Source organism: Heterodontus francisci, chromosome 23 (assembly GCF_036365525.1).
Source record: "Heterodontus francisci isolate sHetFra1 chromosome 23, sHetFra1.hap1, whole genome shotgun sequence".
Classification (NCBI taxonomy): domain Eukaryota; kingdom Metazoa; phylum Chordata; class Chondrichthyes; order Heterodontiformes; family Heterodontidae; genus Heterodontus; species Heterodontus francisci.
This window is the reverse complement of record NC_090393.1, coordinates 51,557,105-51,582,204: the sequence shown is the minus strand read 5'-3', so window position 1 is coordinate 51,582,204 and position 25,100 is coordinate 51,557,105. Positions and strand designations below refer to the sequence as shown.

Sequence of the window (25,100 nt, the reverse complement as noted above, 5' to 3'; positions counted from 1 at the left end):
AAAACAGTGGGTAAGCAAACTGAATAAACTACAATGAAATGAAATAAACAAAAGAAAAAAAATTGTAAAAAATGTAAAAAAAAAAATAACTAAAAATAAAAGTAAAATGGGGGGCCCGTCATGCTCTGAAATTATTGAACTCAATGTTCAGTCCGGCAGGCTGTAGTGTGCCTAATCGGAAAATGAGATGCTGTTCCTCAAGCTTGCATTGATGTTCACTGGAACACTGCAGCAAGCCCAGGACAGAGATGTGAGCATGAGAGCAGGGGGCAGTGTTGAAATGGCAAGCAACCGGAAGCTCAGGGTCCTGCTTGCGGACTGAGCGGAGGTGTTCTGCAAAGCGGTCATCCAGTCTGCGTTTGGTCTCCCCAATGTAGAGGAGACCACATTGTGAGCAGCGAATACAGTATACTACATTGAAAGAAGTGCGTAAATCGCTGCTTCACCTGAAAGGAGTGTTTGGGGCCTGGGATAGTGAGGAGAGAGGAGGTAAATGGGCAGGTATTACACCTCCTGCGATTGCAGGGGAAGGTGCCGTGGGACGGGGAAGAGGTGGTGGGGGTAATGGAGGAGTGGACCAGGGTGTCGCGGAGGGAACGATCCCTCCGAGAATTTCAGAGCATTAACATATTGTTTGCCTTTGATCATTGACCTCTTGGTCAGCTATGTGGCCTTGTCCAATCTACACCTTCTCCTTTGTTATCTCTTGCCCCACCCCCGGCTCACTTGCTTATCATCTTTGACATTTCTAATATTTGCTAGTTCCGAAGAAGGATCACTGACCCGAAACATTAACTCTGCTTCTCTTTCCACAGATGCTGCCAGACCTGCTGAGTGGTTCCAGCATTTCTTGTTTTTGTATTTATATTTGTTTAAGGGATATTTACATAGGCCACATCCAGAGAAGTAGTAGTAAAGCAGCAAAGCATGGAAGTCATCAAAAAGCATAAGGTTATCCAGCCAGAACCAAAAGGAAACATGGCAAAGGATGGGAAATGTCTCCTCTCTGCTGGTGGAGGGTGCAACACAGACCCATGCTACAGTTCATCCTTCTATTTTATAGTGACCTCAATATTCAGTTCCTTATCTGCCCACAAAGAGGATGATGTTTTAAGTTATCAGCATACAAGCACTAATTGCCACATTGAATCACTTAATACTTTACAGGCAAAAATAAGCTGGCATGCTTTAGACTGGAACTATGTTTTTTTTTTAAGTACTTCAGTATTAACAGTTGAAACCCTGTAGAATCATGGAATCTTACAGCATAGATAGAGATCATTTGGCCCATCGCACCTGTGACAGCTCTTTGAAAGAGCTTCAGAGTTTTTAATGTGGTGCTTTCACATTTGTAGTGATGCTTGATTCTGAAGGCGTTGCTAACCATTGCTTGATGCGATTTAACTGTAAAATAACCTCCATCCTCTAGATTCTCTTTATTTGTTGGTCAGCGCATTTCCTTGTATCTGAGCTGTCTTGGTGTCTAAGTGCTAGAGTGACTGATCTAAGAAGAAGAAAATCCAAACCTAAAATTATGAGTTGAGTTTGCAGGTTTGTTTGGAGTGTGTGTGTTTGTTTAAAAATGGTCTGTGGCTCTGTCTCCTATATTCTTTGTTCTCCTTCCCCTCCCTCTCTCATTGTCATAGAGTATCTTCTACACAAGTATTTTCCCCAATGAAATGTACAAATTCCGTAGATGTGGGGACACTAGTGTGTGTTTGTACATCCACACTGTAATGTGACTGTTTAATTCCTGCAGAAGTTACTGGGAAACTCATTGCTGAAACTGGAGGGAGATGACCGTTTGGATATAAACTGCACTCTGCCGCTCACTGAGCAGGTATGTTGGGAGGTAGAGTAAATGGATTCTTCCTGTGGCTACTGCTTGGTGCACTCACTACATGTGGAAATACAGGCTATTTCATCTTCTATTCTATTCAGAAGATGAAATTAAACTGAAGCCTGAGATGTCCCTCCTGCACAAAAAGCTGATGTTATAAATACTTTAGGAAGATTTTATTTTGGGAAGAGATAGGGAGAAAAGTAGGCTTGGCACTAGATTTTAAAGGCAATGTAGGGGAAGGATGCAACAAGACAGCAATTGCCATAATACACCATTATTCATGGTTCTCGCTTCTCTGGTACTGTTTCCTCTCTCCTTCAAATCTGTCGTCATCAAAACTCTCCTCAAAAAATCAGCCCTCGACCTCTTTTTGTCCTTGCAAACTATTGCCTTATCTCCAACCTTCCTTTCCTCTCCAAAGTCCTTGAACGTGGAGTTATCTCCCAAATCTATGTTCATCTTTCTCAGAGCTTAATGTTTGAATCCCTCCAATCAGCTTTCCACCCCTGCCGTAGTACTGAATTGGATGCATTGGTGATCATCTTCCAAAATTCTATAGATTCTGGAGCAGTTCCTGAAGATTGGACGATAGCAAATATAACCCCACTATTTAAGAAAGGAGGGAGAGAGAAAACCAGGAACTACAGACCTGTTAGCCTGACATCAGTAGTAGGGAAAATGCTAGAATCTATTATAAAGGATGTGATAACTAGACACTGAGAAAATAGTGGTAGGATCGGGTAGAGTCTACATGGATTTATGAAAGGGAAATCATGTTTGTCAAACCTGTTGTAGTTTTTTTGAGGATGTAACTAGCAGAATAGAAAAAGGGGGAACCAGTAGATGTGTATTTGGATTTTCAGAAGGCTTTCAATAAGGTCCCACACAAGAGATTATTAAGCAAAATTAGAGCACATGGGTTTGGGGGTAATATACTGGCATGGATTAAGAATTGGTTGACAGACAGAAAACGGAGAGTAGGAATAAATGGGTCATTCTCAGGTTGGCAGGCTGTGAATAGTGGGGTACTGCAAGGATCAGTGCTTGGGCCCCAGCTAATCACAATCTATATCAATGATTTGGATGTGGGGACCAAATAGAGTCAAAGAGAGATACCATACCGAAACAGGCCCTTCGGCCCACCAAGTGCATGCCAACCATCAACCACCCATTTATACTAATCCTATATTAATCCCATTTTTGCCTCTCACATCCCTGCCTTCCCTCAATTCTCCTACCACCTACCTACACTAGGGGCAATTTTATTTTATTTTTTACAATGGCCAATTTACCTATCAACCTGCAAGTCTTTGGCATGTGGGAGGAAACCAGAGCACCAAGAGGAAACTCACGCGGTCACAGGGAGAACTTGCAAACTCTGCACAGACAGTACCCAGAACCGAACCCGGGTCGCTGGAGTTGTGAGGCTGCGGTGCTAGCCACTGTGCCACTGTGCCGCCCTAAATGTAATATTTCCAAGTTTGCTGATGCTGCAAATCTAGGTGGGAATGTGAGTTGTGAGGAGGATGCAGGGGATTTAGACAGGCTAAGTAAGTGGGCAAGAACATGTCAGATGGAATATAATGTGGAAAAATGTGGAGTTATGTGAATTTATCCACTTTGGTAGGAAAAACAGAAATGCAGAGTATTTCTTAAATGGTGAGAGGTTGGAAAGTGTTGATGTCCAAAGGGACCTGGGTGTCTTTGTTCATAAGTCACTGAAAGCCAACATGCAGGTGCAGCAAGCAATTAGAAAGGCAAATGGTATGTTACCCTTTTATTGCAATTGGTTAGAACCTTAGTGAGCCAACACCTGGAGTATTGTGTACAGTTTTTCCCTTCTTACCTAAGGAAGGATATACTTGCCATAGAGAGAGTTTTATTTATTCTTTCGTAGGATGTGGGTGTCACGTGCAAGGCCAGCATTTGTTGTCCATGCCTAATTGCCCTTGACAACTGAGTAGTTTGCTAAGCCATTTCAGAGGGCAGTTAAGAGTCACCACTGCTGTGGGTCTGGAGTCACATGTAGGCCAGACCAGGTAAAGACAGCAGATTTCCTGCCCTAAAGGACATTAGTGAACTAGATGGGTTTTTACAACAATCGATTATAGTTTCATGGCACCATTACTGAGTCTAGCTTTCAATTCCAGATTTTTAATTATTAAATTTAAATTCTACCAGCTTCCACAGTGGGATTTGAACCTGTGTCCCCAGGGCATTAGCCTGGGCCTCTGCATAACTAGTCCAGTGACATTACCACTACGCCACCGTCTCCCCTGAACCAAGTTTCACCAGACTAATTCCTGGGATGGCGGGATTGTCCTATGAGGAGAGATGAGTAACTGGGCCTATATTCTCTAGTGTTTAGAAGATTGAGAGGTAATCTCATTGAAGCATACATAATACTTAAAAGGATAGACAGGGTAGATGCAGGAAGGATGTTTCCCCTGGCTGGGGGACGTCTAGAACCAGGGGATACAGTCTCAGAATAAGAGGTAGGCCATTTAGGACCGAGATAAGGAGGAATTTCTTCACTCAGAGGGTGGTGAATCTTTGGAAATCTCTACCCCAGAGGGCTGTGGAGGCTCAGTCATTCATTCTGTTCAAAACAGAGATTAATAGGTTTCTAGACATTAAAGATATCAAGGGATATGGGGATAGTGCGGGAAAATGACATGAAGGTAGCAGATCAGCCATGATCTGGCTGAATGGCGGAGCAGGCTCAAGGGGCCGAATGGCCTACTGCTGCTCCTATTCCCTATGTTCCTATGAAATGGCTCTGCACGAAGTCAAAAATGACATCCTATGCAACTATGACGAGGGTAAACTACCTCTCCTCATCCTTTTCGATCTGCCTGCAGCTTTAGACACAGTTGACCACAGAATTCTGCTCCAACGTCCAGCAGGATGGGACTGCTCTTACCTGGTTCCGTTCTTATCTATCCAGTTGCAACCAGAGAATTGGCTGCATTTGCTTCTTTTCCTGCTCCCCACATTTACCTCTGGTGTGCACCAAGGATCTATCCTTGGTCCCCTCCTGTTTCGCATCTACATGCTGCTCTTCAGTGACATCATATGAAAACAAAGCGTCAGTTTCCACATGCTGACTATAACCAGCTTTACCTCACCTGCCTCTCTCTTGGCCTCTCCACTGTCTCAGGTATCAGACTGCTTGTTTGACATCCAGCACTAGATGAGCAGAAATTTCCCCCAACTAAATGTTGAGAAGACAGAAGCCATTGTCTTCATTCCCCGTCACAGGCGCTGTTCCCTGGGGACTGTCTGAGGCGGAACTTGACTGTTCACAACTTCAATGTTATATTTGACCCCAAGATGAGCTTCCTACCCCATATCCACCAAGACTGCCTATTTCCACCTATAACATCACCCGACTTCTCCCTTGCCTCAACTAACTTGCTGCTGATGCCCTCATCAATGCCTTTGTTAGCTCTACACTTGACTATTTCAACACATGTCTGCTGGCCTCCCTAATTCTACCCTCTGGAAACTTGAGGTCATTCAAAACTCTGCTGCCCATGTTCTAACTGACACCATGTCTTGTTTACCCCCTCTCCCCTGTGCTTGCTGACCTATACTGGCTCCAGGTTAAGCAACGCCTTGGTTTTAAAATTCTCATCCTTGTTTTCAAATCCCTCCTTTGCCTCACCCCTCCATATCTCTGTAATCTCCTCCACCCTTACAGCACACCCCCCAACCCTACCCTTGAGTTCTCTGCAATCCATGCCAGCTGTCGCTCAGTTGGTAGTACTCTGTACTCTGAGTCAGAAGGTTGTGTGTTCAAATCCCACTCCTAAACTTGAGCATGAAAATCAAGGCTGACACTCCAGTGCAATACTGAGGTAGTGCTGCAATGTTGGAGGTGCCATTTTTTGGATGAGACATTGAACTGAGGCCCCGACTGCCCTCTCAGGTGGACATAGAAGATCCCATGGCATTATTTCTAAGAAGAGCAGGGGCGTTATCCCCAGTGTCCTGACCAATATTTATCCCTCAATCAGCATCACAAAAACAGATTATCTGGTCATTATCACATTGCTGTTTATGGGAGCTTGCCATATGTAAAGCAGCTGCCACGTTTCCTACATCACAACAGTGACTACACTTCAGAAAAAGTACCTCATTGACTGTAAAACATTTTGGGATGATCTGTGTTCATGAAAGGTGCTATATAAATGCAAGCCTTTCTCTTCTCTACCAATTCTGGCCTTTTGAATGTTCCTGATTTTGGTCGCTGCACCAGTGCAAGTCGTGCCTTCAGTTGCCAAGGCCCTAAGCTCTGGAATTCACTCCCTAAATCTCTCCACCTTTCTACCTCTCTCTTCTCTTTTAAGATGCTCCTTAAAACTTGCCTCTTTGATCAAATTTTTGCTCACTGGTCGAATATCTCCTTAAATGGCTCGGTGTCAAATTTTGTTTGATCATGCTTGTAAAGCACTTTAGGGTATTTTATGTTAAATGTGGTATATAAATACAAGTTGTTGTTGTATATTTGTAGGTTGTGACTATAAGCATAGATGATGGGGTGGAAGAAAACAGACTAGTTTGTAGTATGTTCTTATCAAGTGTATAATTATAATTAGCTTTTAATTACAGTAAGTTATTGGGGAATATATTTACAATATCCTTATATCTGAGAGGAGATGGTTTTGTGTATCTACAGATTGTGCTGGTTGGGACAGAGGAAGGTCTATATGCATTAAATGTTGTGAAGAACTCCCTGGTGCATATTCCTGGTATGGGCTCAGTATTCCAGATTCACATCTTAAAGGAGCTTGATCGACTCATCATGATTGCAGGTTATTATAGACTTGTTTCAATTTGTTCTTAAAGGAGCTTGATCGACTCGTCATGATTGCAGGTTATTATAGACTTGTTTCAATATGTTAGCCAGGAATAACTTCAGAAGCCTGCTATTATGCCAAATGACTGAAGCCACTCATACTGAATAAGTTTTGTTTTTTAGATGATTTTAATTCCATTGGAATAGAGATTTGTATATACAGAATTGAATTTATAAAGTCTATAATTATGCATTTCAAAATACTTTATATTCAACAAAGTTGTTCTGATGGCTTATTTCATTCCCCTGTTTGACAGGAGAAGAGCGAACCCTCTGTCTGGTGGACATTAAGAAGGTGAAACAGTCATTAGCTCAATCCCATCTGCCAGCCCAGCCGGAGCTTGTACCTACAGTCTTTGACAGCTTGAAAGGATGCCACCTGTTTGCAGCAGGGAAAGTAAGCACCATGCAGCCCTTAATCAGTATTATTTCTTGTGTGTAAAATATCTGGTTTAAACTTGAGCTAGAGTTCTAGAGTTTTCCATAAGATTCTATAATCCCATTCAGTGTTTCCAGTCATCTTAATTTAAGAGTCAACACATGGATGAGCGTAAGATTTAACTGACTGCCAAAATCAGGATGTGGACCTCAGCTGTTTTCTGTAATGACAATAGGGCATTTACCTGAACATGTAAAATGGCTGTATTTAATGTTCACTGTGGGAAGGGATGTTGGTTTTTGGGAATGGAATTGTTTCAACCTTCGTTAGAATCTTGGGTATAGCATAGACAGGTGCAAAGGAACCTCCTTGTACAATGTCTCAGTAACATGGCTTAGCTCAAATTTCACAAGCACAACCTACAATGCCAATGCCAATTTCCCATGCTTCTTGCACCTATGAATCCTGTGACATCTCCCAGACTGAATTGCCTTGATTTTAGATCCTAACGCCATGTGAAGAGAGGGGGTTTAAAAAAATTAAACTGGGAGCTCAGTCCTAACCTTCTGCGTATGTGGCTGTTTCCGTTTTTACAGCAGTGGGTAGTGTGGCAAGACATATCATTAACATATTTAAACTAGGTCTCAGTGCAGTTGGGAGTCTGCTTTAAATTTAACAGTTGCAATGTGGTTTTCCCAGGGAAGCAAAAGGGAGGCAGGAGCTACCAGCTCAAGAAAATAAGTACCTTTTACAGAGCTGCTTGTGAGCCAAGAGTAGCAGGAATGTTTCTCTCAGCACCTCAAAGAAGCCTTCAGCTAGCCCTCTGCCAATCACAGGAACATTCTCACCCTTGCCGCAATTGGCGACCTCTCCCCACCAAGCCCCGATCTCTTGGCCTGTCCCTCCCCGTTCACCAGGAACCGTCCCCAGGAATCCCTGGCTATGGCCTGCCACTGATTGTCCTGCTCAGCAGGGGGCTGGCCTCCCACTTTGGCTGGGAGATGGAGGGAAAAAGATTATAATGAGGTCTTGCCATTAAATTTGGCAGGATCACGGGATTCCCAGCCTTGCCAGTTTCTCTTGCACTCCCCCACACCTTCCTCGCCTCCCCATAAATATCTGGCCCAATGTGTGCCAAATCACAGGCAATTTTATATTATAGGAATTGGGTCGAGACTATCACAGCCTCATTTTACAAAGGACTTTTATTGGAAAGAAAAGGGGGACAGGATACTGGAATTTTATTAGACTGTACTAAATTTGAACCCATATCCCAGAGCTGAGCTGACAATGTACCACGAGACTCCTTTAGTACCTGTTACTCCCGGTAATGGCAGAATACCCTGGTTGGTGATTAAAATATGAACTGAAACTATTAAAGCAAAAAAAAAATTCAAACGCTGCCCTAGTTGCCTTTACTTGATTTAACTATGGACGTGCTCTGCTCAGGTTGCACCTTGATTGGAGGAAAGACTAAATTTTGGGGGGGAAAATTGTTTGAGCACCTTCAATTTGCCTTAAGATTGCTCCTTTGGGAAACTGACCTTCATCTGACCTGCAGTCAGATTTCCATAAATGAGATGTTACCACTCCAGTTAAACATTGGAGTTAGTCCTGACCCCCCTTTCTGAAATTGAGGCATTGTTTTTCAGTGTATTTATTTAGTTGTTCAAGCTTGCTTTTATCTTTCTAAAGAGTTATACTTATGAACATCCCATGCATTTCTGGTTTGGATCCCTCAAATCAGGTTTCAGGTTTTGATCTCTCCAATCAAGTTTCTGTCCCTGCCATAGTACCCAAATGGCTCTTAGCAAAGTCACAAATTACATCCTATTGACTGTGACAAGGGTGCAGCTGGGGCTTAGAGGTATATTTTTGAAACTGTAAGTCACTTTTCTTCAGCTTAACAAGTGCCACTACTATGTTATCTTGATACAGCACAAATTGTGTGTTTTGCAGATTGAGGCTGGACCATGTATCTGTGCAGCTATGCCGAACAAAGTGTGCATCCTGCGCTATAATGACGGACTTGACAACTTTGCCATCCGCAAAGTGAGTGTGTTCATGCAATGCATAACAAGACCTGTTAAAGCTCAGAATAAAACTAATTATTCCACTGACTGCATGCATCTGCTGCATTCTATGCTTTGGTATTCTCCCACATGCCAACTGTTATCAGCCTGTCATGCATTCTTAGAGTATCAGAATTGACCCATGTACCACACCTTTGATACCTGGTAAATTTGATAAATGCGAAAAATGCTTTTTTTTTTGGCTTTTGTAATCCGTCGCAATGAACCGAATCACCAAGTATCATTTCTCTTTTATTCTCTACAGGAGATTGAAACATCTGAGCCATGCAGCTGTATCCAGTTCACTGGATACAGCATCATCATTGGAACCAACAGGTTCTATGAGATAGAAATGAAGCACTACACGCTGGAGGGTAAGTGCAGCATCTGAACAACTGGAGCATTGAATACTGCAAGGTAGTTTTGCCTGCACCTCACCATACAGTATCTAATTTGGGTGTGCTTGATATTGACAATGAATACTGTATGGTGAAGTATTCTTTTTCAACTATTATTGATCTCCTTCCCTTTGAACATAAATTATTGAGGAAAAATGTTATCTAAACCTTCCATTTTTCTGCCTTCTCTGCTGCAGCTATTGGCTGTTTCTAGGGTACAGCACTTGAGCACCAACAACCCTCCAATAACTCACTCAAGTGGCTGTTTGTCATGTGTGATCTTAGGCAGTGACTACTGGCAGACTGTTTAGTATTATGGAGCATTATAGTCAAAGCTGACATTATCCACATTTCCAGCAGAATCAAAGGATTGCAATCAATAGGAATCCTAACTAACTTTCTTCCCCTCCCTTTCCTAGCCTGGGAATACTGAGGCCAATTGCACAGTTCCCACAGTTGAAATCAGGAAACTAAAACGGGCAGGAACCATCGTCGTCAATATAATTCAATACCACATCATCCATCATATTTCTCCACTGAGCTATCTGCAGAGCCCTGAAATCTAAGATGTTATTAAAAAGTAGCTTTTATTATTCTAATAAATCCAGATTTGTTGCATGCTTGAAAATTAGGAATATTGCAGGGCATAGGGAGTGAGCAGAGTGGGATTAGACTAGGTGGTGAAAAACGACAGCTTGATAACCTGCTTGTGTCTGTACTGTATCATTCTAAATGTTCAAATATTTAAAATTAAAAAAAACTCCCTTGCAAAGTTGGACAGCATTTAAGGGTATACTGGGGAATGTTTAATCACAGTAAGCAGCCAGATGCTCTGCCTTGACTCCATGGATAAATTTCTGTTTGCTAAAGAACCTAGTCTTTATTATCCTGATGATCCTGATCATTGAGCACGCTCTCTCTCTCTCTCTTTCTCTACAGAATTTCTGGATAAGAATGACATGACACTGGCCTCTGCTATTTTTGCTGCTTCGTCCTACAGTTTCCCAATTGCCATTGCTCAGGTGAATACCAGTGGGCAAAAGGAGGAGTTTCTGCTCTGTTTCCATGGTACGTAATGAGCCCCTATAATTTGGGCTTTGTCTATTTGTAATGATACCTACCTTCAACAGTTTATAGCCTAGAAAAGGGCTTCAGCCTGGTACATATTGATTTATCTGCAACTGATATCCCTTTTATGAACAGACTTTCTCATCCCAGCTAGATTCCAAACACATAGGTGAGAGAAAAATTCTAGAGAAAAGCTGAAACAAAACCATGGGTATAGATCATTGGAAAGTAAACATGACTTTTGTACAATGGTAGCTTTCTGCATCAGATCTACACTTTAAATATCAACACAGTTTCTGTGGTCTCTTTTATGCTGAGTTTTAATACTAATGCAACCTTCCAAGATGTCAATCTACAGAGAATTGCATCTCCCAAGTGATTTGCATTAGTTACCAGTATAGATGGATATTAATGTGGCTTTATGTCTGAGCTCCTCGAACTGTACTCTGATGTTCAGTGTGAGTTTCTTGTAGAATGTACTCTGCCACCAGCCTTTAATGGGATTATTGGACAATTTCACCTCTTATGACCTGTTATTTTATTCAATCCCCTCAAACCCACAATAGAATTTGGAGTCATTGTTGATTCATACGGAAGGCGTAGTCGTACTGATGATCTGAAGTGGAGACGTTTGCCCTTGGCATTTGGTAAGTGTGTGTTCATGGAGCTTCTAAGAGCAAAGTACTGGAAACTGGTATAGTTAAGGGTTAGGATGACATAAATGGTTGGGACTTTGAAATTTGCACATGGCACCAAATTGAGGGACATAGTTAATAGTAAGGAAGATGGCAAAATTCCAGAAGGTATTCATAAACTTTCAGAATGGGCATGTAATTAGCTAATAAATTTCAATATAGATAAACATGAGGATATTGAAAGTCTAAATGGGGTAGAAGAGCAATGGGATCTAGGGATACAGATGCACAAATCACTAAAAGTAGTGACACAGGTTAATATGGCCATTAAAATAAATCAAACCAAGCACTGAGGTTCATTTCTCAAATATAGTATTGAAAAGCGGAGAAGTATGTTAAACTTGTATTGAACCTTGTTTAGACCACACTTGGTGTACTGTGCACAGTTCTGTATATAGAAGCAGTGGAGAAAGTGCATAAAAGATTTACAGGTATGATACCAGAGCTGCAAGGTTATAACAATTAGGAAAGGCTTAACAGGGTGCGATTCTTTTCTCTACAAAAGAGCAGATTAAGAGGTGACCAGATAGCAGTCCTTAAAATTATGAAAGGGTTTGATAGGGTAGATGTAGAGAAGATATTTCCACTTCTGGGGGAGACCAAAACTAGGGGTCATAAATAAGATAGTCATGAATAAATCCATTGGGAAATCAGGAGAAACCTCTTTACTACTAGAGTAGTAAGAATGTGGAACTCACTATCGTAAGGAATAGTTGATAGGTACATCTAAGATAAGCACAAGAAGTACATGCTGATAGAGTTAGATGAAGAAAATAGGAGAAGGCTCATGTAGAGCATAAACGCTTGCATAAACCAGTTGTGTTGAATGACCTGTTTCTGTATTGTATACTATATGGCCCTGATAATTGCACAGAGGGAGCAGGATCTTGTGTCAGTGGCCAGGAACAGAGTTCCTATCAAAATTAATGGCAGGAGCTCAGCAGAATTTTTTTTACTTGTTTCCCTCCTGCAGTGCAGCTGGATTAAAAGGCTGGCTGGTTCCTGGGTAACGCCTGCAATTCAAGGCAGCAGCTGGGAGCAGTCCTCAGCAAGAAAAAAGTTCCAGTGGGAAAGTCATCTTGGAATCCAGCAGCATGGAGGGAGATCGGGAGTTGTGGGAGAGAAATTTTTTGCCGGGGTGAAGGAGAGAAATCTTAGCAGGTTTGTTTGAGGGGCCAGGCAGGAGCATTCCTGCTCCTCTTGGCCCACAAGTTGTGCTGAAAAAGCACTTACCTGCTGGATCTGGCAGCTCCCACCTCCCTTTAACTAACTGCCTAGTTTCCAGAGCCTCGGGAAACCTGGCCAACAGCCATTAAATTTAAATAGTTTCCAAAATCTGAGGACTCTTCTTTGGCCTCCTTATCTCGAGAGACAATGGGTAAGCGCCTGGAGGTGGTCAGTGGTGTGTGGAGCAGCACCTGGAGTGGCTATAAAGGCCTCATTAACATATTAAAATCAATAACCCACTTCTTCAGAGCGATCACCCAGCTAACCCCAAACCTGTTGCAATTAAACCAGAAGTAGGCATGTTGTGGCTGGTTAGGATAACCCCTCTCAGCATGTCTTGGGATGGATAAAAATTTACCCCCTATGCAACTGTATGACTTTATAAACTTGAGTTTTTTTTAATTCTTTCATGGATGGGAGTGTCGCTAATAAGGGCAGCATTTGTTACCCATCCCTAATTACCCTTGAGAAGGTGGGATTTTGTTATGCAACTATTAGTTTTACCAGGCTTAGTAGAAATTGTAAATACTAATATACTGAGCCCACAATTCATTATTCTATAAGCATACAAGACAGTTGGCTGTAAACTTGTATGTAACTTGGTAGTTAGAGCAGAAATTCATCACATGATATCGTTATCCAAGATTTCATACAGCAACACGTTGGAAGTGATTTCTATACAGTCTCATCATTATACGGCCAGTCTTCTACAGGTGAACCAACTGAACAATTCAACTTGTAATCCCTTGTACTCTGTTTGTAACCATTTCAGCTTATAGAGAACCTTATCTATTTGTAACTCATTTCAACTCCGTGGAGGTTATTGAGATTCAGGGTCGCCATACAGTCAGGTAAGTCCTGGATCGAATTGTTTGCAATCATTGCGTGAGAAACCTATTTAAAATAAAGAATTTGAATCAGCTCACAATACTCAACTTAATTGTTAGCATATATATCATCAGGCTGAAGAGCCTGGTCGTATGTTATTTGACCTGTTTATTAAACATAGAGACTGTGCCTTTGCTAAATATTTCTATACTCATGAACTCTGACCTTGGTTTAAGGCACCCCAACTAACTCGCTCTCCTCTGATCCTTTTACTATATCTGTGAGAAGTATCACCATCATCGGTAGGAATCTAATTCTCCCAGACAGGATCTTAGATTTTCATGCATTAAGTGCATGCCCCAGGTATGGTAATTCGGTGGGCCAGTTACCAAGATTTACAGCACAGTGCTACAACGGTTTCCTTTGGCCTGTGTTTGAGAGGCTTGTGCAAGAGCGGCACCTTTTGGTTTATGTTAGCTTACAAAACGCTGTTTTTTTAGTGTGTGTTGATGTAGTCTGCTGCAGGGGCTGACCAGCAACACAAAAGCACCTGCTTCCCTTGAATATCAAGGAACCACTCTTGGATGGTGAGCTACCCTAAGTATCTTTTGCACCAATGAAAAATAGGGTATTCATTTCCACAACTCAAAATTTTCTCTTTTCTCCTGTCCTGTTTTCTATCACACCCCAAAATAACAGTAATGATGCAAATAAAGCCGTTAAAGAGTGACAAATTCCCAGGACGAGGTGGTTCCATCCCAGAGTTTTAAAGGAAGTAGGTGAGAACATTGCAGATGACCCAACCGTAATCTTCCTAAGTTCTCTCGATTCGGGAACCATTCCTTCAGAGTGGAAAATTGCAAGTCACTCCGCTATTCAAGCAAGTTGAGAGGGAAAAATCAGGGAATTATAGACCAGTTAATCTAACATCTGTTGTTGGGAAATTGCTAGAGTTTATAATTAAAGATGGGGTGACTGAACATCTTGAAAATTTTCAACTGATCAGAGTCAACATGATTTTACAAAAGAGTTTGTTAAGGATGCAACTAGTAAGGTAGATAAAGGGGAGTGAGTAGTATACTTGGATTTCCGAAAGGCATTCGATAAGGTGCAACACAAAAAGTTAATATGCAGAATAAGGGCTTATGAAGTTAGGGGTAATATATTAGCATTGATGGAGGATTGATTAACAGACAGGAAGCAGACAGTAGGGATAAACGGGGCATTTTCAAGTTAGCAGGCTGTAACTAGTGGAGTGCAGCACGGATCACTGCTGGGGCATCAGTTATTTACTGTCTATATTAATGACTTAGACGAAGAAACTATCCAAGTTTGCTGACAATGCAAAGCTAGGTGGAAATTTGAGCTGTGAGGAGGACAAGGGCTGGATTTTCCTGCAGGCTGTGGGACCCCAGCATCGGGACCATGTGGGGGTCCTGAGCCTGCACTTGTCAGCAGCAAGACTGGCTCAGCGATTCTCAAGGAGGCGGCCTCCTAATTGGCCGCCTCCAAGCTTGCCTTGCAATTAAGGACGGCGGGTGGCCTCCCGATGCTGCAGACCCAATCAGAAGGCTGGCAACTCTGGAGCCTCGGCAGCCCCACCAGGAGAGGTAGGCACGCTGAGGCAGGTCGGGGACCATGAGGGCATCCTAACATGGAGGTGCCCTCTGAAGAATTGAACATACAACAAAATAAACTGTTGCCACAGCTGCCAGGCCAAGATTGCAGAGGGGAAATCCCTCCACAGGATGGCCTGCAACTGCAGCTGTGAGACTCACAGCCCAGTGGATCCATGCTGGGTTGTTTTGCAGGTTCCGCCTCTAGCCCCCAACCTGGCCTGCTGCCAGCCTTCCAGCTGCAGACAATTGGCTACTGTTACTGACATGCAGTTAACTATCAACCCCTCCCACCCCCATCCAAGAAGCCGCCTCCCTGAAAATAGGCCAGATTTGGGAACATGGTGTCATACCAGCATGCCGGCTAGTAGTGAAAAATTGCTGTCATACCCACCTCCAAACTGGCCTCTGTGGCAAAATCCAGCCCCAAGAGGCTGCAAAGAGACAAAGACAAGTTAAGTGAGTGGGCAACAAGGTGGCAGATGGAGTACAATGTTGGGAAGTGTGAGGTTATACATTTTGGTAGCAAAAATAGAAAAACTGAATATTTTTTAAAAAGTGTGAAACTTCTAAATGTTGATGTTCAGAGGGATTTGGTTGTACTCCTATAAAGAACACAGAAATGTTAGCACTTAAGTAGAGCAAGCCGTTAGGAAGGCAAATGGCATGTGGGCCTTTATTGCAAGGGAACTGGATTACAAGAATAAGGAAGTCTTGCTACAGTTGTAAAAGGGCTTTGGTGAGACCACAACTGGAGTACTGTGCACAGTTTTGGTCTCCATATCTAAGGAAGGATATACTTGCATTGGAGTTGGTACAGCAAAGGTTGTCCTATGATGAGAGGCTGAGTAAATTGGGCCTATGCTCTCTAGAGTTTAGAAGAATGAGAGGTGATCTCATTGAAACATACAAAACTCTGAAGGGGCTTGAGAGAGTAGACTTTGAGAGGTTGTTTCCGCTGGCTGGTGAAATCTAAAACGGGGGTTACAGTCTCAGGATAAGGGATCGATCATTTAAGAATGGGATGAGGAGAAATTTCTTTGCTCAAAGGGTTGTGAATCTTTGGAATTCTCTACCCCAGAGGGTAGAGGATGTTCTATTGTTGAGTATATTTAAGGGTGAGATAGATTTTTGGTCTCTTAGGGAATCAAGGGATATGGGGAACTGGCAGGAAAGTGGAATTGAGGCAGAAGATCAGCTGTGATCATATTGAATGGTGGAGCAGGCACAAGGAGCCATATGGCCTATTCCTGCTCTTAATTCTTATGTTCTTATGTTTCTGCTCTTAATATCTGTTTTGTCACCCTTTGCTGTTCTTTGTATATTTCAGATTTGCCAGGATCTGTGCTATTTTCTGCATTTTTGTGTACTTTCTCTTTTAGTTTTATGCTATCTTTTACTTCTTTACTTGTCCATGGCTGTCTTTTTTGGAAGTAGAGCTCTTGCCCCTTATGGGTATAAATTGATCCTGTATCACAAATTCTTTTTTGAACATCTCCCACTGATCCTTTGTTTTACCCATTACCAGATTTGCCGTTTACTGTCGACAGTCTCTGCCTCATCCCATTGCAGTCAGCCTTATCTAAATCTAGAATCATAATAGCTGTTTTTGTGCTTCTCCTTTTTTAAACACTACGTTGGACTCAATCATATTTTGATCACTATTCAATAAATGTTCACACCCTGTTAGACTGTTGACTAAATCTGGCTCATTACTCATTGCTAACTCTCATATGGCATGCCCCCTTGTTGGCTGTAGGACATATTGCTGCAGAAAACTATCCCAGAAACACACTCAAGAAATTAACTACCTTTCTGACATGGGCTAATCTTCTTATCCCAATTTTTACATGTTAAAATACCCCATAAATCCACACTGCCTTTGCCAAATGCTTGTCTAATCTCTACATTTATATAATCTATCATCTTACAGCTGCTACCAGGATGCCTATACACACCTCCTACTACAGTCTTAAATCTTTTTTATTTCTTAATTCTACCCATAAAGTCTCCACTCCCTGCTTACCCCTCATAATAGAGATCTCTCTTATCATTGAAGTGATTTAATCCTTAATCAGCAAGGCCACTCCTCCCCCTGTACATTTCCTTATCATTCCTGTAAACCTTATAACCTGGTATATTTAGTTCCCAGTCCTGACTCTTGCAGCCATGTCTCAGGAATGGCTACCATGTCATGCCCTCAAACTTGTGCTTGCAATTCATTTCAGATTGTTCCTTATACTTCATGAGGTGGTATTAAGAGGGCTATTTGGGCCACACATCCTAATGCAAGATTGTCCAATCTTTTTGCTTGGAGGGCCACATTATAATTTTTATTTTACATAGGGGGCCAGTGAGACAATTTCAGAAAGATAAAGGCATTAAAAATTTATCTTACTATTAATCAAAACAACGACAAATGTACATTTTTGTGAAGAAGCTTTAAATGAGAAGATTAATTTATTGACTTACTTTCTCATCATTATGTTGGACAATGATTTAGTGAGATACCTGGCATTTTTTTGCTTACACAAGTAGTCAATGTCTGCCTGCACACTTCTTGTAGCGATGTGGAGTATTCCAGATAGATGTCTATCTGTCAGGAGTGAAATTGATCACTCCCTCTCCCCCTCTCTCTCTGACACTCTCTCTCCCCAGTGTTCACCCCCTTTCTGTGTGCTCGCCCCCCCATGTCGTCCTCGTCTCAGTCTCGCCCCATTTCTCTCTCTGTCCCTCCCCACACACTCGCACCCCCTCTTTCTCTGCCCACCCTTTCTCTCTCTCTGCCCACACCCTCTCTCTCTCTCTCTCTCTCTCTCTCTCTCTCTGCCCCCCCTCTCTCTCTCTCTCTCTCTCTGCCCCCCTCTCTCTCTCTCTCTCTGCCCCCTCTCTCTCTCTCTCTCTCTCTCTGCCCCTTCTCTCTCTCTCTCTGCCCCTTCTCTCTCTCTCTCTCTCTCTCTCTCTGACCCCCTTTCCCTCTCTCTGCCCCCCCCTCTCTCTCTCTGCCCCCCCTCTCTCTCTCTGCCCCCCCTCTCTCTCTCTGCCCCCCCTCTCTCTCTCTGCCCCCCCCCTCTCTCTCTCTGCCCCTCTCTCTCTCTCTCTGCCCCCCCTCTCTCTCTCTCTGCCCCCCCTCTCTCTCTCTCTGCCCCCCCTCTCTCTCTCTCTGCCCCCTCTCTCTCTCTCTCTCTGCACCCTCTCTCTCTCTCTCTCTCTCTCTGCCCCCTCTCTCTCTGCCCCCTCTCTCTCTCTTTCTCTCTGCCCCCTCTCTCTCTCTCTCTCTGCCCCCTCTCTCTCTCTCTCTCTCTGCCCCCCCTCTCTCTCTCTCTCTCTCTCTCTGTCCCCTCTCTCTCTCTCTCTCTCTCTCTCTGCCCCCTCTCTCTCTCTCTCTCTCTCTCTGCCCCCTCTCTCTCTCTCTCTCTGCCCCCTCTCTCTCTCTCTCTCTCTCTCTCTCTCTCTCTCTCTCTCTCTCTCTGCCCCCTCCCTTTCTCTCTGCCCCCTCTCTCTCTCTCTGCCCCCCTCTCGCTGCCCTCACATTCTCTCTCTGTCGCTCCTTCTGTCTCTCTCTCTGTCGCTCCTTCTGTCTCTCTCTCTGTCACCCATCTCTCTCTCTCTCTCTCTCTGTCACCCATCTCTCTGACCCCTCCTCTTTCTATCCCTCCCTCTCTCGATCCCCCTTCGCTCTGTCCCCACCCCCCCCTCTCTCTCTCTCTCTCTCTCTCTCTCTCTCTCTCTCTGTCCCCCTTTTTCTCTCTCTCTCTCTTTCCCCCCCCTTTCTCTCTCTCTTTCCCCCCCATCTCTCTCTCTCCACCTCTCTCTCTCTGACAGTGCAGCGAGCGGGAGCGCTCAGCACAGCAGCTTGTGGTTGGTCAGATTTTTTTTAAATCACGCTGAGTTTCACAGCTGACAGGTGCTGATATTGCGAACAGCGGCTTTCCATCTTCAGACAGACTCGGGGTTTTCTGGCAGCCTTTTAAAATAAAGTCAGTAGACCCCAAATCTGTCTAAAGTTGGGAAATCACTGTTACCGCTCTCATGCAGCAGCTGTCAGCTGTGAAACTGACATTTGCAATTTTCTTTTTAAAAGCCAATTTGGAAGAAGACGACGATGGGAAATTTCTCATCTCTGAAGTACAGCCCGCGGGCCGGATGGAAACCTTTAGCAGGCCGGATACTGGCCCACAGGCCGTATGTTGGACAACCCTGCCCTAACATGTGCTACTATTCTAATGTTTTACTCTCACTTCTTATTTCTGTCTCCCGGTTTAACTACTTTATATCTTTTTAACTTTCCATTTATCTGTAATGCCTAAAGCACAATTTCTGACTGTTACTCTGCTGTCTTCCCTTTCATTTGTTTTTGAACTAGTATTTATACTACCTTTTCCGCCTGAGCCCCATCTCAACACCCTTACTAGTTTAATGTCCTTGCGCCCTATATATCCTTTCCACCTGGACCCTAGCCCCAGCCTGGTTCAGGTAGGGGCCGTCCTAATGGTATAGTTCCTTCCTGTCCGAGTACTGGTACCAGTGACCCATAAAATGAGACCCCTGTTTCCCATACCACTCCTTCAGTCATGTGTCCACCTCTCTAATCTGCTCATCCCTGTCAATTTGCACATGCCTCGGGTAATTGTCCAGAGATTATAAGTGTTTAGATAGTGTTTTTTAATTTAGCTCCTGGTTCCTGTACTCTCCAAACAGGACCTCTTGACTACTCTTCCCTATATTGTTGGTCCCAACATGGATCATAATGACTGGGTCCTCCCTCTTCAATATCCTTTCAAGCCTGTTCGAGATCTCCCTCACCCTGACATCAGATAGCGGACATACCCCATCACAGACACGAAGGGCCTGTTTCTGTGCTGTATAATTCTATGACTCTATGACCCATGTGGTACTCTCCACCCAGTTTACCAAGTATGCTATCTGTCAACCTAATTATTAAATCCCCTACAACTACCACATTTCGATCCTCCTCTTGGTCCAAGGTGCCATGGTCTCTATTTTGGCTGTCCCTTCAACAACCTTTATCCTTATAGGTAGCAAATACATTGTACCCCTTGGATAATATCAGTTTCTGCTGTTCCTCATTCTCTAGATCACTTGAGTTCCCTTTGCTCTGCACATTGATGGTCAGATCAACCCCATGCTGAAGCTGCACCTCTGTATGAGGTGTGATTGAAGTTGACAGCAAACTGCCCAGGTACTCCTCCCCTTCCTTGTGTGTCTCCAACTCACAATGCAGCTCAGTGACTGAGCCGGAGACATCTATTGTAGATGTGTTCGCTCAGGATGGTCTCGCTGTGCACAAACTCCCACATACTGCAGTCCAGACATACAACCTCCTCTGCCATATTTTTTTGTTTATATTATATACACTTCTTTTGTTTTTCTATACTCTAACTTGCACTAAGTTCTAAACACCAGACAAACATTTTAAATACTAATTGCCTCAAGCTAATACAAGTATTGGAGGTAAAAAAGCAACACCTCCTTCCCCCTCTGAATCCCCACTCTCACCAAATTCCTAACTTCCGCACTTTGCTGCACTATTTTCATGACCACTCTGCAATAGCAGATATTAATTACCTTTTTACACCTTTTTTGAGCCAAACCCAAGTAACAAATGCTGACTCAGATTTCTGGCACATAGTAATTAGCACCTATTCAGGTAATCACTTGCAGCTGATTGACAGATAAATCCCAATGACAGGCAGTTTCTGTTAACTAGGTATTACTTGCTGTTACGACGAGGGGAGAGGGGTCTAGGGGTTCCCTCTCAGCCTTTGCCTGGTTTAACCACTACAGGGTTTAATTTTTCTTAAAACACCAGGTTCCCTCTGAGTGAATCCTTGTTTACCGCTTTCCAATTGTAAGGTAAACAAATCAGTTCAGACAGGTTTTCTTACATTTAACCAAGAAGGGTGGAAATTTATGAATCTTAAACTCTAATCCGATTAACGACTACGAATATGCGACGTGACCACACTAGCATGCATAGGCGACAAACTGTTACGACCAACCGCTCCAGTCAAAGCCCCAATCAAAATATACGATTCGGATTGTGGTGGGACAAACGCACTGTTAATTCAATCCCATCTCTCCACAGATTGCCTTTTATATCATTTTAAACTTTCCAAATTAAAGAAAGACCCAACCAAATTGTACCATTTATTAACCCCCTAATGAGGCTAACCTAACCAGGTGTATTTAAATCAACAAATTAACTGTTTAATTCGAAAAACTAAATTCTAAAACACTATTAAGATATAAACAACATTTAAAATAGAAAAAAGAGTCCTTGCAAATTTACGCTCCTGCCGGAAGTGAAAAAAGTCCAAGATTGCTTGAGGTCCTCACAGCCGTCCGATGAGAAAAAAAGGTTCTTCAACAGTAGAATAGTCTGTAGTCTAATTCCAGCAGTAAGTGATGTTTTCCTTCTCCAACGATGAATTTCCACAATTAACGACTTGCAAACAATTTTTAACTGAATTACTTTGGCTTTAGAATTTTTGAGGGATAAAAGATTGTCACAGTCTGACTTCCCTTCCTTCAGTTTAAATTATCAGAGAGCTCTGTTTTGGCTTGACTTTTGAAAGAAATTTGAAAGATAATAAATAAACAGACTAAATTCTCTTCCTTCAGTTTAAATGGGTAAGAGCTCTTCTTTCAGGTGCTAACACCAGCTGTCTGTATGTGTCCTCTGTTAGAACAGTCTGTTTGCACTATTAGCCAGTTCAAAATTGAATTGTAACAAATGTATCACTCGATGCTCAGTCCCAGTGCCTGTATCCAAGGCAACGAGAATGCACCTTTTCGGTAACTCCTGAGGCCTGCTTGTTCTTAAAGCAGTGCTGATCTTTTGCTGTCTTAAAGACACACCACATATTCCCCCCCACCCCAAAAAAAAAACTACAGGATCATAACAAATCACACACGCAGATAGAGACAGAAAAAGTAGAAAGAATAAAGGGGAAAAGTTTGTGGCAATAGATGGGTTTCTATTTATTGTCTTTTGAGTTCAATGTGGAGTTTTTGGTTGCCGGTAGGTCTTGCTGTTCGTTGGGGCCCAGTTCATGCTTCAACTTGTTTCGATGTCGGTGCCTTTTCTGTCTTGAGGTTGACATGTCTTCCGTGGGTCTGGTAGCTTGGCAGAAGGCGAGAGAGACACAGCCAGGAGAGAGAGGCTTGCTTGTTCCAGCTTCAGTTGCAAAACTGCCTTCTGAATTCTTTTCTGTGTGGCACAATTCAAAAAAACCCAGGTTGCCCAGCGGGTTAGTCATGTGACGAGCTCCTTATTTGGAACAGTCTCTCCTGCAAGGTTTGTGGATTGTATTACCTTAGCAGTCCCTGAAATGCACTTCCTTACACCTTCAAAGTCTGGTGATCAATATCCATTTGGATTAATTGGAGCAGGGAACAGTCCTTTGTCTCCACAGGCAGTGTCTCTTAGTATGCAAATGTCCTTCCAGCCCAGTGTCTGGTGATCTTCAAACAAATAATTTCTTCACTCCAGCAACAGTTTAAAATCAATGTTCGTATGACAGAACTAATATGCCTCATTCTTGATAGGTGGGTGTCTGCATGACACTTGCCTTTCAAATTCAAGACTGCTGCTTGATTTATTTGCATAAAATAGTCATTAGGGACTTAGTAGCAAAAGAAGCAGATGTTGTGTGGTGGAGTGAGGCAGCACATATTTGAGTGCAGTCAGGCCATTTTGTTCATGTCTTCAATGTGCTATTTGACTTTGAGTTGTGATTCCAACTCCATATCTTGTCCATCACAAAAGCCATCTACTTCCACCTCTGTAATATCGCCTATCATTGCCCTTTCCTCAGTCTGTCTACTGCTGAAACCCTCATCTATGCTTTTGTTAGCTCCAGCCTCAACAATTCCAATCCTCTCCTAGCTGGCCTCCCATCTTCAATCTTCCATAAATTTGAGCTCATCCAAAACTGCTGCCCACATCCTAACTCACACCAAGTCCCATTCACTCATCACCTATGTGCTCGCTAACATATATTGGGTTCCGGTCTGGCAAAACTGAACATTTCAGTTTTAAAATTTTCATGCCAGTGTTCAAACCTCTCCATGGCCTCAGCCCGCCCTATCTCCGTAACCATCTCCAACTATGCAACCCTCTGAAAAGTATGTATTCCTGATGTGTATCCCCTGCTTCCTTGTTTCCACCATTGGAGGCTGTGCCTTCAGCTGTCTAGGCCCTAAGCTCTGGAATTCCCTCCCTAAATCTCTTTGCTTCTCCATCTCTTTCTCTTTTAAGTACTTCCATAAAACCTACCTCTTTGACTAAGCTTTAGTCATCTGTCCTAACGTTATCTCCTCCTTAAGCTTGGTACCAGACTTTATCTGATTAGGCTCCTGTGCAACATCTTGGCAAGTTTGACTACATTAATGATGCCAAAGAAATGCAAGTTGTTGTAGCTGTTAAAGGTCTGTGTAAAATGAGTTTGGGGCAGTTTCTTGCCAGTGTGGGAATTCCCAGCACGAAATAATGATTGATAATATTGCGGAGGTGGAAGTAGATGTTTTTTTGTGATGGAAAGGATATAGAGTTGGAATCTCAACTCATCATCAAATAGGACATCGAGGCATTGAACACAAATTACAGTTTGGCATTAATTGTCACAAAATCTTTAGTGGTATACTAGAAGGTAACACTTGAGTTTGAATAAATGAAAGCTTGCTATGAGTGATGTACTTGGTGAGAAGGGGAATCAGTCTTTTTGCTATCTCATTGTTTGAGTGAACAGGAGAACTCTGAACCATCCTGGAACTCAAGATTTTGAAATGGTTGCCATCATGCTGAATTTACGCCTTAAAGATTATCTAGCTGTTAATTCCTTTTGAAGTTCCCTTGCTAAGATGTAGTTGTTGGAGTAACACAGGAAATTTATACAGCTGCAGGTGCTAGTGAAATTTGGTTACAACTGTGCTCCAAAGCTGCCTGAGTTACAGGTCCAAATCTCTGCCCCAAGGAATTGCATGCTTCTTCATATTTTGTCGACCTGTTTAGTGGGTCATACACCAGGGAGAGAATCCAGGAAGCAGTTTTTCAGACATTGCAGATGTTTATCTGGATGGGGGTGTTCACAGACTTGGAGAAGATCCAATTACAGTCTTCCCAGAAAAAAATCACTCCTAATTTAGTTTTAAGATGAATCATATGGATTGGGTGACACTTTCACTTTGAATTCTTAAGCCGATTAAAATTTGAACATAGGTTACCAAATTAATACAAATCTACAATTGGGTCTCACCGCCAACTTGCTCTACTAAAATCGACTCAACAATTCATATTTACTACTGGTAGAACTAAAACCCTAAGTAATGCAGAACCAAATATATTTGTCATGATTTCAAATCTTGCCTTGGCAAGTTGTGAAATTGAAATTGTGGGGTAGCCCTGGAAAAATAACCATGAAAACAGCAGAGTGATGTAAAAACTTAACTGGTTTGCTTATGACCTTGAGGGGAGGGAACTGGCTACCTCTGCTTGACTTTGCTTACATATAACTCCCGCTGCAGAGTATATGGTTGGTTCTTGGTGTCTTCTGAATGGACTATTAAACTACTTAGTTGTAAAAACAATTGCTAGGGCAGTGCCAAGGTGACCCGTGTCCTGTTGAACGACATAATGAGAAGTAATGGGAATTGGGTGAGAGAAGGTTATTGTACCTGACTGCTGTGCTGAGCCTTATGTAGCCAGGGTAGTTATTTACTGCGATTGCAGGCTGGTCTCGTGGCAGGATCTCCAATTATTTAATAGCATAATTGCAAGAGAGCAACCAAATCTTACAAGTTAACAACACGTTCATTTTGTTTTTGTAGTGTTCCGAGTCGTGCTCACTTGGACATCCCGAATCCCAGATATCTCGGCCCTGCAATTTCACCTGGAGCCATTTACATGGCCTCGTCCTATCAGAATAAACAGAGAATCATCTGCTGTAAAGGAAACTTGGTGAAGGAAGCGAACAGCGATCAGCAGGGTGCAATCACCAGCCGCAGGTAGATAAGATATTACATGCAATCTTTGCTCAAAATCCAAGCTGTTACGACCAGGTGAGGAAGGGGTCTCTGGCTCCCCTTTCG

At 42.9% G+C, this 25,100-nt stretch overlaps 1 protein-coding gene across 6 annotated transcripts in view; it reads left to right on the top strand.

Annotated features, from left to right (window-relative positions):
* LOC137382811 (citron Rho-interacting kinase-like) overlaps positions 1–25,100 on the top strand; it is a 231,080-nt gene that overhangs the window by 193,758 nt on the left and 12,222 nt on the right. For all 6 annotated transcript variants that reach the window (XM_068055259.1, XM_068055260.1, XM_068055261.1 and 3 more), the window contains 9 exons: positions 1,760–1,840; positions 6,525–6,660; positions 6,962–7,101; positions 9,043–9,135; positions 9,421–9,529; positions 10,493–10,621; positions 11,188–11,268; positions 13,316–13,394; positions 24,840–25,016. In XM_068055259.1, coding sequence (XP_067911360.1) covers positions 1,760–1,840; positions 6,525–6,660; positions 6,962–7,101; positions 9,043–9,135; positions 9,421–9,529; positions 10,493–10,621; positions 11,188–11,268; positions 13,316–13,394; positions 24,840–25,016 — 1,025 coding nt within the window. The remainder of the gene's footprint in view (positions 1–1,759; positions 1,841–6,524; positions 6,661–6,961; positions 7,102–9,042; positions 9,136–9,420; positions 9,530–10,492; positions 10,622–11,187; positions 11,269–13,315; positions 13,395–24,839; positions 25,017–25,100) is intronic.